Source organism: Magallana gigas, chromosome 7, assembly GCF_963853765.1.
Source record: "Magallana gigas chromosome 7, xbMagGiga1.1, whole genome shotgun sequence".
In the NCBI taxonomy this organism is placed as follows: Eukaryota; Metazoa; Mollusca; class Bivalvia; order Ostreida; family Ostreidae; genus Magallana; species Magallana gigas.
This window is the reverse complement of record NC_088859.1, coordinates 52,140,355-52,153,174: the sequence shown is the minus strand read 5'-3', so window position 1 is coordinate 52,153,174 and position 12,820 is coordinate 52,140,355. Positions and strand designations below refer to the sequence as shown.

General features: G+C 34.2%; 1 protein-coding gene across 1 annotated transcript; it reads right to left on the bottom strand.

Annotated features, from left to right (window-relative positions):
- Positions 1-1,676: 1,676 nt before the first annotated feature.
- Positions 1,677-10,959, bottom strand: LOC105335479 (uncharacterized). Its single transcript, XM_011439343.4, has 4 exons — positions 10,800-10,959; positions 10,655-10,694; positions 6,047-6,167; positions 1,677-5,691 (listed from the first exon to the last, which is right to left on the bottom strand). The coding sequence occupies exons 1-4, from the start codon at positions 10,820-10,822 to the stop codon at positions 2,063-2,065; spliced, it is 3,813 nt and encodes a 1,270-aa protein (XP_011437645.3). The 5' UTR covers positions 10,823-10,959; the 3' UTR covers positions 1,677-2,062.
- Between the last annotated feature and the right edge of the window lie 1,861 nt (positions 10,960-12,820).

The window sequence follows — 12,820 nt, the reverse complement described above, 5'->3', positions numbered from 1 at the left end:
AAGTATTTAGAGAACATTCCATAAGAGCAATTGGAGCATTCATTCTGTCCAAGTGCATGCATGGGCACTCACAAGGAGAACCATTTTAAAAAGGCCTTGGACTTTCAGTAGGACGTAACTATCTATTTCTTGGGTCAAAACAGGTTAAAATGACGCTGATTTCAAGTGAAATGTACACCGATTGTGTAGTTTTCTCTAAAAAGCCAGACAAATCTTGTTAATTTCAAAGAGCAATGGCTGAAGGGCAAGCTATAAATTATAGACAGGCCTACGTCAAATTGCTGTTTGACAAAACTACCCAAAGTCCAAGCTCTTGTTAAAATGGTTCTAATTTCAGTCACTGAACACAAGTCCGTAAAGAGCATTACCGAGTGTCTTTCAGCTATCTAGTGATGAAGAAAAAACATTAGAAGGGTGAGTCAATCAGCGAAAATCATGCACCAACATCCAGCTTGCCAACGTTACCAAGTACCAAAAGACACGCTATTATGGCTAATTCATCATCTTAATCAATGTGAAACTCAGATAATGAAATGTGATCTTACCGGATGGCAGATGGATTAACTCTTCAAAGATTTTGAAATTCAAAGTCAAGTAGAAGGGAAGAGACCATTTAGACCAATATGATTTCGTAACTGCACAGTAAATATTGACAATCTTAACATTGATACAAAATAGTTTAGAAAATGAAAATACAGAAATCTGAGTGGTTTTGATTGTTTATTATTTGATGTTGAGAGTATGACAGTTCGTCGTTAAAAATACTGTTTACTGTTGACATAAAATTGTTGAAATTTTACTTGAATTACGTGATCAACGCTTCTTGGAAATGAATGCATCACTTTATAATCCTTTGGGAAACAAAACACTTATTAACTTAGTTACTGACTGACTATGGAACTACACCGGATTGATCAGTTTTATAGACAACTCAGCTTCGCCTCGCCGTCCATATTACTGATCAACCTGATATAGTTCCGTAGTCAGTCAGTAACTAAACTAATAAGTAATATTGCCATGTACCCTGTCCAAAAAGTTATCTACCCAATAATTAATACAAATGTTGTTAAAGGGATGTCTCAATATATAACATCAAAATATGTAAAATCCCCCCCCCCCCCCCCCTCCTATCCTTTGAGCAGCAATGACGTTATAAATGTATTTCACAGATTTTGATATTCAAATATGACAAAAATGTATTGTGTCTTGCTTTTAACTTGTTATTCGACAGTAATATTTTTGACTACAATAATTACTACTTTTTAATCAAACAAGAAATGATATTGTAATTTTTTTTTATCAAAATCGTTGCCATATCACTTTATCCTAATTCAAATAATTTAAAAAAAATATTTAGTTTCTTATGTTTCGTTTAACGATGTTTAATTTATGCATATACATGTGCCTGAAAAATTATTGTTTTTGCATTCATTTTTGCAAAACGATTATCATCCTTTACATAATCCTGAAAGGAATACCGTAGCACCACATTTTTTTTCAAAAACGTTTTCTAGAATAAAAGAGTAATGATTTAGTGAGTAATGGGACTCTTCTGTAGACGAACAGTTTATCTTTATTTCACCAAAATCAAACTAAATGACACAAGTTTGTTTGTCATTTACAAACTTACAATTGCAAAACGTATTCTCATTCAAAAAGGACTCGGAACATCAATAATAAGAATAATTTTTTTTATTAAACTTTTTTTTTCATAAAAAATATACAAAAAGGACTTGAATTTTATTGAATACAGTTCTCATCTTTACATAAAATATAATAATCAAATCTTTTTGGAAAAATCTCACAAGGGTACATTCAACACCAGAGCATTATTTAAAAAATCCCTCTATTGTTAAACATGAAAAACATCTAAGAATTCTAACTTCTAAAAACACCCCAAAATAAAAAAAAAAAACACAGTATATAAGTTTATTATACATATTGTTAGTTATTATTCAAAGCATTTAAAAAATGGTATACAATTTTTTTTTTAAACATACAAAAATTAAAACATCAATTGTCTCTTTTATAAGATACATGAAATAATCTTGAAATTAAATCATCAAACCATGACAACAAACGAGTCGCCTCCCTTGACACGGGAATTGGCTATGAAAGTTTTGACAGCCTCCATTTTGACATCTCTTTCCATCACATTGGCTTTCATCACGGTCGCCCCTTTGCCACCCTGCAACGTAAAGGAGAAGGGATAAGCATCGCAGTAGTAGGGATACCGTACTCCGTGCGTTTGAACGTAATTCGAGCACGCTTCTTTGTTGTTAATTTCCACAATTCTTTCATTTTCCGTGAAAACCATCACATCTCCGTGGTACATTTTCCCCATTTTAATGTTCTCACATACGGCTTTCATTCTTGAACAGTATGGTCGTAGATCCAATACCTTTGTGGTAAGCCTAGCTTCAAACTCACAGGGTTGGTGTGATATCAAATGTTCTTTATTGCTTCTTTGTTTGAGGCCCAACTCACTTATTTCATTCCCATAAGCCAAATCCGCTAAGATATTTGCAGGTGATATTTGCAGTGCTTTAAATTGACCAATTTCGTTGATCTGGATGACTTCGCCCAGTTCATTTAACCCATACAAGTCACCATAACCTGTAGTCAATATCGGTAAGATTCCAGTTTGGGACAAAAGTTGGTTTTCTGCATTAAGTTTTTTCGACAGAGTGTAATTGAAAATATAAACACCCCTTTTCAACAACTGTTCGATTAAATCTGTTGGACAGTTATTAGATTTATTTGAATGGTAACAAAAATATGTGGCGTTGAAAAGAAATACAGCATCGGATATTTTCTTCTCAGCTAACGAATTTGGAGAATGAAAACTGTAGGGTATTACCAAATTTTGACTGTGTGTGAGAAAGGCGGAGGGACAGCAAAACGATTCAGCCACTGTAGACGACACATTCACTCCACCCCATTCAAATAATTTCCTTCTAAAACTCTTAGAGAGAAACGAGAATCCAATTTTACCGGAAATATAAATGGAACCTCTCAACATGGTGGCATCTACATGTAAGAAGTGACAAAATTTCCGACTAGGAAGGTTCAAAGCTACGTTTGTTTGCGCAGACCCTGTAACTACTTTTAGGTCTCCCTGAAGTCCGACTTTTATAATAGCAGCATTTACATTTACGTCAAAACTCGCGGTCAAATTTGCCTGCGGTTGGGCTACAACGTTGACTTGTTGAGGATACATATCACTATCGTTTCCGATAATATTGAATCCATATCCAAAAGACACTGGACCGTTTAGGCCTATTTTAAGGTTAACAGATGCCAAGCCAGCAATACCGTACACAAAGTCAAAATCTCCAAACTTGAAATATTCAGAAAGAGTATGTCTGATAATACCATTGTTTGCTCGACATGGATTTCCTGCGGTAAGACCCAACCCTAAGCGGAATTTCCAAGACTTCATGAACAGATCATATTCTCGGCCAAACAACTTAAGAGTCATGAACGCAGATGACATAAAAAGGTTTGTATCAACCAGCGAGCTAGCAGATCCTGCAGTTACAAGATTTGTCCGCTTTCCAAACACCTTTACATCTAGATTTGTATTGGCGTTGAAATCAAATTCAGATCCGCGAACTTGAGATTCAGTTTTAATTTGCACGTAAACCCCAAAATTTTGCGACTCTCGTTTGACCTCGTGAACATTTTCTTTGATATTAAGTTCTCTCTTGATTTTGTCTATTTCTAATGTCTTTGCAATTATATCTGAATGATATTCTTTAATGCAATATTTTTGCAGATCAAAGAACATGTTTTTTACTGCATTGAGTATATCGTTGTCTTTTGATTCACGTGCGATATTTACTATTCTGTTTGAATCAGCTGGAGTCATCCATTTGCCTTTGTACGTGAGAGTTTTCAAACACTGAAGAGCCTCAATCTTACTTCTTGTGTTCAAAAGTCTTCCTAAAATAAGCTCATAGCTCTTCTGGCCCGGAATATTTTTAAACGCTCGAATGCTTAGAATTCTATAGTATGTTTCATTACCCTTTAATTGTTCCTCTAAAGGTCTTGAAGCGCTCTCCGAGTGCGTATTTCCTAAAGCGGATATTAGAGCGCATTTTTCATCATGACGGACATCATTCTTGAATAGAGCTCCACTCAGAATAGGAATGATCTTGTGCTGCAAACCTTTACTTCCCAAAACTCCCAAAACAAGAATGGATCGAATCTGTACGTCTTCATCAAAGGTGCTCTTCCTTCTTTTTGATATCGCGTAAACAAAATCTTCAGAAACGTTTGAAAGTTGTGTTATGGCGCCTAGAGCGAGATAATGATCGCCTTTTATTGTTTCTTTAGCCTCTATCATCTCCAGCAAAACTTTTTGTCCCTGGTTTGTGTCTGATGCCCCAAGCATTGCAATAAGGACTGATCGGGAATCACTGTCTAAATAATTCTTAGTGAAAATTATCTTTTTGATAACAGAAAACGCAGACTTGGTTTTTTTAATCAGGTCGATACCAAGAGACAGTCGACGGTTTGGAAACGGTTGGCTCATTATCTTACTGACATCTTCATAGAAATCACTGTCTTTATACTCCTCCTGATATGGTATTGGTTGAAACGCCATTTCGTCAATCGCAGAGTATTTAGTATCTTTAGCCGCTAGACTAATTTGTATGTAGTCCAATTCTCTGCTGGCTTTAGAGTTCGTTATTCTTGTCATGGAAATCAATGAACCTAATGCGGTTACGTGACCTTTGAAGGAGGGTAAGGGGGCAAGGTTCGTGTCGTCCCCATCGGCTGGCCCCTCACCAAGGTCCATATCCTGACCGATCTGGAACACCTCCATCATGGTGATGATTTCAGGAGACCCAGCCTCCCCCATGCACACTTTCTTCTCCTCGCGATCAGTAATCATGGTCTCTGTTTTCACTGTCCTATTGAAGTCGTAACATTGCATGCCGAGTCGGGATTTTGAAGAAACGCGTGAAGTTATAACCTGTTTTCCATTTTCAGTCGACATTTTCTCCTTTTTCTCATCCATAGGTAGTATTTCGCTGTCTATGAACCGCAGTATGCGCGCTATGAAGGTAGCTTCCGCCTCCGTAGAAGCATTGTAATAGACGTTCAGGATTTTTCCAGTACTTAAATTTTGAGAAAACAAAACTATTATTTTTGATAGAGAATTGGTCGAATCTTGGTTGCAAGTCAAATTCTTAAAAGCTACTTTAGTCTGATTTTTATATTCAGAGGAGCATACTGCATTCAGAATTCTAAGTACAGCGATAGAGATATTAGATTCTCTTGGAAAAGCTGTTACTGAGAATGTGATGTTGACTTCCGAAAGAAAATTCCAAACATCAAGACCTCTAAATGGCGTGGAATCATTCGTTTTCATCAAAATGTCGCTCTCCATTGTGTAAGATAGTGACAAGTTGTAGACATATCTCATCTGTGGCTGAAACCCTGGTGCAAAAGGCATTTCGCACGTCATTCCCTGCCAGCCACGCTCACACGTGCACGTGTCTGGGGCCGTACAGTTACCGTGGCTAGTACAGGGCATACCACAGATTGCTACGTCACACTTGTCTCCAGTCCATCCTACGTCACAATGGCAAGTGCCCGGACGCACGCAAGCACCTTGGTGACACATGGGCTGGCAGACTGGTTCGTCACAGAATTGACCCGAGTATCCAGCAGGACAGGCCGCTGTGAAAGTGAAGAATGGTTCTGAGTAAAGCGTCTATACATATATTTACACTTTAAACAAAAAAGAAATTCGCTCTCCTCAAATGCACGGGGACAACGAACACCTGCACCGGAGCAGACCTAAGATGATATTTTAGTTAAGATCAGCGTTGTAATTAAAACTGAAGGCAAATTAAATGAGCTGTCAATTGTTAAAATTATTTTATTTTCGCTTTATCCATAAAAAACGTTGCTAACGAAATCGGAAGATGTTTTTCGTTAGTCAAAGCAATTAGCTTAAATGTTTTATATAAAAATTCGCGTGACGTTAAACGTTAAGAGGTGTTTAAACAATGTTTTTTAAAGCAGAACTCACTTAGCGAATTTTGTTCCGGTTGGTTGACCGGTTGTAGTGTGAGTGGGAGAGATATGGCTACCACTACAACCACCACCAAGGAAAGGACCAGCAGCGACCACAGCAGCCTCCGACCGGATGTCTGCAATCAGATCACAAGTTCAAGTCTACCTATAATGAACTGTTCTGTGAAATTTAAGTGAAATTGCTGAAGAGGTTCATTTATCTTAATTAAAAATTGTGAATGCATTCGACATGTATTTTTTTTATACATGAAATTAATTAAATAAGAATAGTACAAATGTATTAAGGAAATATATTAATCATAATCTCTAATCGTGAAACAAGAATTAAGTGTAATAATTTTTATTTAATATTGTCAACTTTTTTAATCACAAAAGCATTAATAGAACGGATTAAATGTTTCTCTCCAATTTAGAGTCAAATATGATTGTCGTAATGTAACAAAATACCAAAAGATACATGTATGATAGCAATAATTATAACCAAACAATTTAAAAACACGTTCAAATATTTACATCTACTTGGAACCCCCCCCCCCCCCCCCTTTTTGCGCAAAAAATTGTGTTAATACGAAATTGATTTCGATGTAGCTTCTATCAACCAAACTGATCGACAGTAACAATTAGTTACGAACTTTTATTTACTGTCAATGTGTCAATTATTGCAGAAAAAGTTACATTACTCGCTGACATGTTACTTGCACGTCACGTACATGTGCAAACAATAAATTTACAGTGTACGAAAAGAAATAGAATGGTTCCTAAGATATGTTGTTTTTGATAAAATTGTACTCAAATATTTCTGGTTCTATTCAATGTATAATGAGCAGGTATTATAGCGTCTGCAAGCATGCGCACTCGTGGACTTTGGGAACGCTGTCTACTAGGACTTTACCAAGACGTCATTTATAACATATCTTAGGTTGCCAAATACAAAAGATATTGAACCGAAACTTCATTAAGGACATCATTTTACACTCAAACTTTCATTTACTATACAAATGATTTACATCTACAATTTGAAGCAATAAAATGTAATAAAAAAAATCACGATAGTTCAACTCTTTTATACAGTGTACTGATGAAGACCTATCGTAATCAGTTTTCCTACTGGGCTTTCTATTTATATTTCTATTCAGATTTTTTTTTCTGTTAAGTTTAAATAGAGAAAAATACATACCCTTTTCCAAATCACAGCCAGTACCAGCCCGAGACTCCAATATCAGCTCGAGGGCCGAAAGCCCGAGGAATGATATTGGTCGAGGGCTGATACAGGCTTTGATATGGAAAAAGGGTATCTATTACATTTATTCCATATTTAGTAAAAAAAAAAAATTTAAAAGCATCAACTTGAATAAATTGATCCTAAATATCATTTGAAAGTAGTCTGTACTTGTATTTGATAAAAACATGAGATCTTATTGTTTTACCAAACATGTAGCTACAGAACAACGATTTCCCCAGGTTTTCAAATAAACTGCTCCAAAACATTTAACTTGCTAGCATTTGTAGTTTTAAAATGTGTCGACGGTAACAAATGTTTTATTTATCGTTTGTATACATGCACAAATGCCGAAACGAAAGAAGACAGAGGAGTTCCGAAATAGATATGATAGGGATCCGTTTCAGCCTAAGAGGGCTAATAACCTGTATCAGCCCCGGAGGCCGATACGAGTTTTGTGATGTCATTTGTATCACTCATGCAAAAACTCTGTATTTATTACTAAGTATTTAACAAATGTGTATGATATAAATTAATTTATGTCTACCAAGATATTTAATGTTAACAAATCATATAGATCATGGAAACTTTCATTTTGTCAAATATTTTTATTTTATTTATAGTTTTAAATTATTCTTACATGCTAGTAACTGATCCTAGTACTTCTATTCATAAAAAAATGACCACCAAATGGTGATGTGATTTATATTTTCTATTGGTTGTAATTCCACATTTTATTTCTCTGTCTGTGATCTTCAATAACATTTACAATCTATAGAAAATGTTCACAGTCTGTACAGCTGATAACAGGATATTTATTTTAATTGTGAAGTGCACCCTACCTACGTAATTAAGATTTGCAATATTCATTCAAGTACTTATGTATAACAAAGGGGTGGCTATGCGTGAAAAGGAGCATTTTCCTTTAGTTATCCTAGTCAAATTAGACTGATCCAATAATCGACACCTTACCCCAAGAATACTAATAAAATCTTAATTAGGGAAAAAAGGGGGTTGTCTCCTTTTCAAAAAATTTTATTAAGAAAATGTGAGTACAACGACGAAAAGTCCCCCCCCCCCATCCGAAATTTTAAATTTAAATATGAAACAAGCTATTAAAGAACACTGCTTAAAATGAAACGGAAGAAATGTATATTTCCCATTAATTAAGAATCAGTCATAAGTATTTGAACCCTTGGCCCCTGTATCCACACCTGATGTGAATCATTGCACTCTGACCAGGGCTTGTGTTATTTTTAGACGGGGTCACGTGACCCTGTCTATTAGTTTACTGTCAGCCGAATTCTCAAACCGGAAGGCACGCGTAGAACACATGAATTGAGTCTAGGCGTAAGAAAATAGTGCAGAAAATGTTCATGCATTTCAGTAAATATGTATCATAAAAACACGCATTAAATCTGTTTAAGTCCTCTGTGTATAAACAAAGTTCTATTTAGAAAATAAACAAATAGTTTTATTGATCAAAATATTCTTGCTCGGATTCAAATTTGGAATGAGTTAAGAAACTGAATGCACAGCGCCGTTGAAGATTCAATTGGTGTACGAGCTCAATAATCAGTAGAAGAGGTTGATGGTGGAATTGAAATTAAAGTTCCCAAACGCAATGTGCCATTTTTGGAAGTTAAAATCGGGACGGGTTATACACAGATGTTTTACAAATTAAATAGGTGTTTCATTGGCTTCCAGTCTACCTGCGGTATGACTGCTGTTCGTCTCTATAGGAATTTTGTACAAAGAAAATAAAAACAAGTCTGAATTTGCCTTCTCGTTCGTTGGCACTTTAATTGATTAAACTTAATTTAAATTTTAAACAATGCATTGTAAGCATAATCTATAATAGATTATACATTTTCGAAGACATATATATCATATAATATATACAATATTATCGATTGAAGAACCAAGTTAAATGTTAATGTTCATGTTTTCCGGCTTAGTTGGAATCAGGCTTGGGGTGAATTACATTGTAAAATAATGCATTACATTACCATTACTTCATGAATCAGGGCATTAAATTACCATTACCATTACTTAATTTTCTTGAAGTAATGCATTACATTACCATTACATGAGTAAAGTAATGCATTACCATTACTTTGTGAAAAGTCAATAAGTTTTAAAAAAGTAATTTAAAAACTAAATAAAGAGTTTTTGTAAATATTTAATAAATAAAACATGATTTAAATATTTACAGGTTCATGTTCACTATTAGGTTCAAATTTAATGACTTATACAAGATTGCTGTTGCACTTGTAGTTCTTAAAGTAAGGTTGGTCCCGTAACATTTACACGCTAATGGCGGGGTTGACAATCTCTGTTATTTATGTCTCTGATTTTCGGAGTATGATTTTTAATGAAAGGAACGGTTGTGTCGTAATTCGTGTAGGTGATGCACGAGTTTACACAAAAAAATAGTAAGTGGCGAACGGATTTATTTTTACCTATTAATTGTGCATGAATCGCAAATGAAGAAAATCGTGTCAGATAAGCCGGTCTTAAAAATCAAAATGGCGACCGTAACAAATCTTTTTATTGTCAAAGTTCTTGGAATCTTATTGTAAAAAAATATTTCTAACGTCAGGTGCCTGTGTTTGTTATCGGTATACAAATGTTCACTTTGTTTGTTAATTCAGCAGTTTTAGAGTTTTCGGGGTTTTCATAAAACTTTTATTACAGATACCGTCCGACTTGTGGATTTTCCTTTGGATCACAAAATTGAATAAATCTAATGATTAAAATTATCTACTTTGATATAGTTGTTTGATTTTCCCGGTTAGTAGTAATTTTTAAAGATTTTCCTTGGGGTCTTATTTTACATAATATACCGTTGTGTCAATTTTCTACAATTATGAAGGCTGGGATTGAGTAAAATTTAAACAAAGTATCAGACAATTGCAAAAAAGCCGAATTAACATAGATTGTAACAACTAATTCAAACTCATAAATTTTGGAAGCATATTCGAGGAAATCCAATTACAAATTCAAACTTTCAAGACCCCGTCTTTCAGTACTCTCAGTACTTTGATTTAGACTGTATTTTTCTACAATACAAGTAGCAAAAAATGACTCTAACGACTTAATTTTGTACGAAATCGTCTAAATTTTTAACACAAAATGGGTTATTTTACAACGTAACTATATATTTTGGTCAAACGACTATTTTGAGAGGGTCATTTTTCTTCGTTAAACTGGTATCACCTGTACACTTTGAACAGAATAAGTCTCGTTCATGCAAAATACACGAAGAAGCTAATAGTTTTCATATGTCTTTTAATTATTTTCTAGATAACAGGGGCTTTTGTTGATTTATATAATTCTCCTGTTAAATATTTCAAAATAAACATTATTTGAGGTAAAACTTACTGTTTTGAAAAAGTGGATTTTCGGGTTCTCTTCTGAAGTACTGGTAAAAGGGGGAAAAAATTAAAATTAGAATTTTTTTCAATAAAGAATTCAGATGCATGTTAACAAATTCCTAAACAAATTGAACAATAAAACTAAATTTTACCACATTTGCTGTAGGTCATCCATTATGACTGAGTCTTTAAACTTCCTCAATATTAAAGTCTGTCGGAGAACTCATATGCAGGTCCTGAAGTTAAAATACTTTATAGGATACAATGCTTAAATGACATGCACAAAACATGAGAGCATGCGGCAATTTGAAGAATTCATTTCCATAAATTATAAAATGAGATGACTTTAGGAAGTATCACCAAATCATATGATTACTTCGTGTTTAATTGTAGTGACTTGCATATTATGATCAATTTCCGGTTTTTGTAAATTTGTTCATGTAAACTATAAATTGAAACATTTACTCTTTTTTCGCGGTTTATAAAGTGTAAACTGTCCAAAGTTATGTTATACCTTTTAAAATAGGTGAAGTTCAAATTAAAGGAGCATTGTTATGGGGTTTTTTTAATTGTTCTTTTTGTTATTATTTTTAAAATGTTTATTCCTTAACCAAGACATTTTTAATTCCAACTAGTTTACCGTCAGTTGTCAAGTAATAACCAAGGTTAATAGTTCACATTTCTTTGTTTTGTAAACAAATGGTTTGTACAAAATTATGTTGAATATGCTGACAAAAGCTTTGTTTCCCTTTGTTGATTTTTTTTTTCTGTCTGCAAGTGTAACATAAGCATGATAAAACAGTTTCAAGTGTTGTTATCTCTTTTTTTTCAAAAAATATAATTCCTTTTCGGCAGCCTAGATGTAAACAATAATACAGGACGCGAGTCTTGTTTTGATAACACCAAGTTTTCTGCTCTATATTTCTGATGACTCGTCAACTTGTGTTTATGTTTTGGCTAGCGATTGTAGATACCTCGATAAGCATTGTAGATACCTCGATAAGCATTGTAGATACCTCGATAAGCATTAGAAATACCTCGATAAGCATTAGAAATACCTCGATAAGCATTAGAAATACCTCGATAAGCATTAGAAATACCTCGATAAGCATTAGAAATACCTCGATAAACATTGTAGATACAAAAATCAGAGAAGAAAGTTTTGACAAACAGATAGTGTCCAAGTCCCATGATGGAACAGTGTGAATGCTATATGATTTATCAGGAACAGAATTTTTTCATCTTTGACATTCAATGCTGGCTGCCTTACATGTAAATTTAAAATAGAGATTGGTATTCTCTGTACATTTATTTAAGATTTGATCCAACCATTATTTATTGTAGATTTGATAGTGGGTTTGTATATTATATTCATGCAAAAGTGGAGGTTTCCACTCATGGTCGTATTCTTTTAAGACATTCGTCTTCAATAATTCAAAGAAATGTATTCCACATTCGCTCTTTTCACAGTAATCATTCTGACATTTAAAACACAAACTTTAAAAATGAACTGCACCAAATTGATGCACAGTGCGAGCTATAGGTGATTCAGTCGGAGGGAAACACCGCTACAAGATTAAGGAAGTTAAATATGTACTTTCGTATTTTTGAAAAAAGCACAAGTGTCTGATTTCAGTGTTTTAAGTAGTGTTATTAAACCGAACCTGCGTTTTTATAGTACGAATAGAGCAATTCAATGTTCTCATGATGAAAGTATTAATCAACACTGTGGTCGATATATAACAAATATCAGAAGACTTAAAAAAATGTACTGTGTGAAATTGAAAAGTTTAATGAACAATTAGAAACTTAATTGTGTGCAATTAATATTATTTGTGTATGTGCATAGTAGAATGTGTATGATTCATAGGCGTCGAAACGCTGGGGGGGGGGGGGGGGGAGGGAGGCTTAGCCCACCGCCCCCCTTTTTACAAATTTAAACCTACCAAAGACCTTTTTTTGTTTCCGACACCAATGAGATTGATGACTGTTACGGCAGCTACAGATGAAATTTACAGCTTTTTAAGTGTTTTATTAATTGATTGAAATAAAATGATTATCTTATTGCAAGGTCTTCAATATCAATATACAGCGTTAAACAACATAGCTTCTCTTTTATCAGAATAAATTTCCACAGACATTAAAATGTTGAATATTCTAATTGGTGTACAAA

What these genes read in the sequence shown, in the direction of transcription:
- LOC105335479 (XM_011439343.4), bottom strand. Translation starts at nt 10,822, where the DNA reads ATGGATGACCTACAGCAAATGTG. An exon ending in GATGACCTACAGCAAATGTG is followed by an intron (nt 10,695 to 10,799) that starts GTAAAATTTAGT and finishes CCCTTTTACCAG; the next exon opens with TACTTCAGAAGAGAACCCGA. An exon ending in AAATCCACTTTTTCAAAACA is followed by an intron (nt 6,168 to 10,654) that starts GTAAGTTTTACC and finishes ATCTGATTGCAG; the next exon opens with ACATCCGGTCGGAGGCTGCT.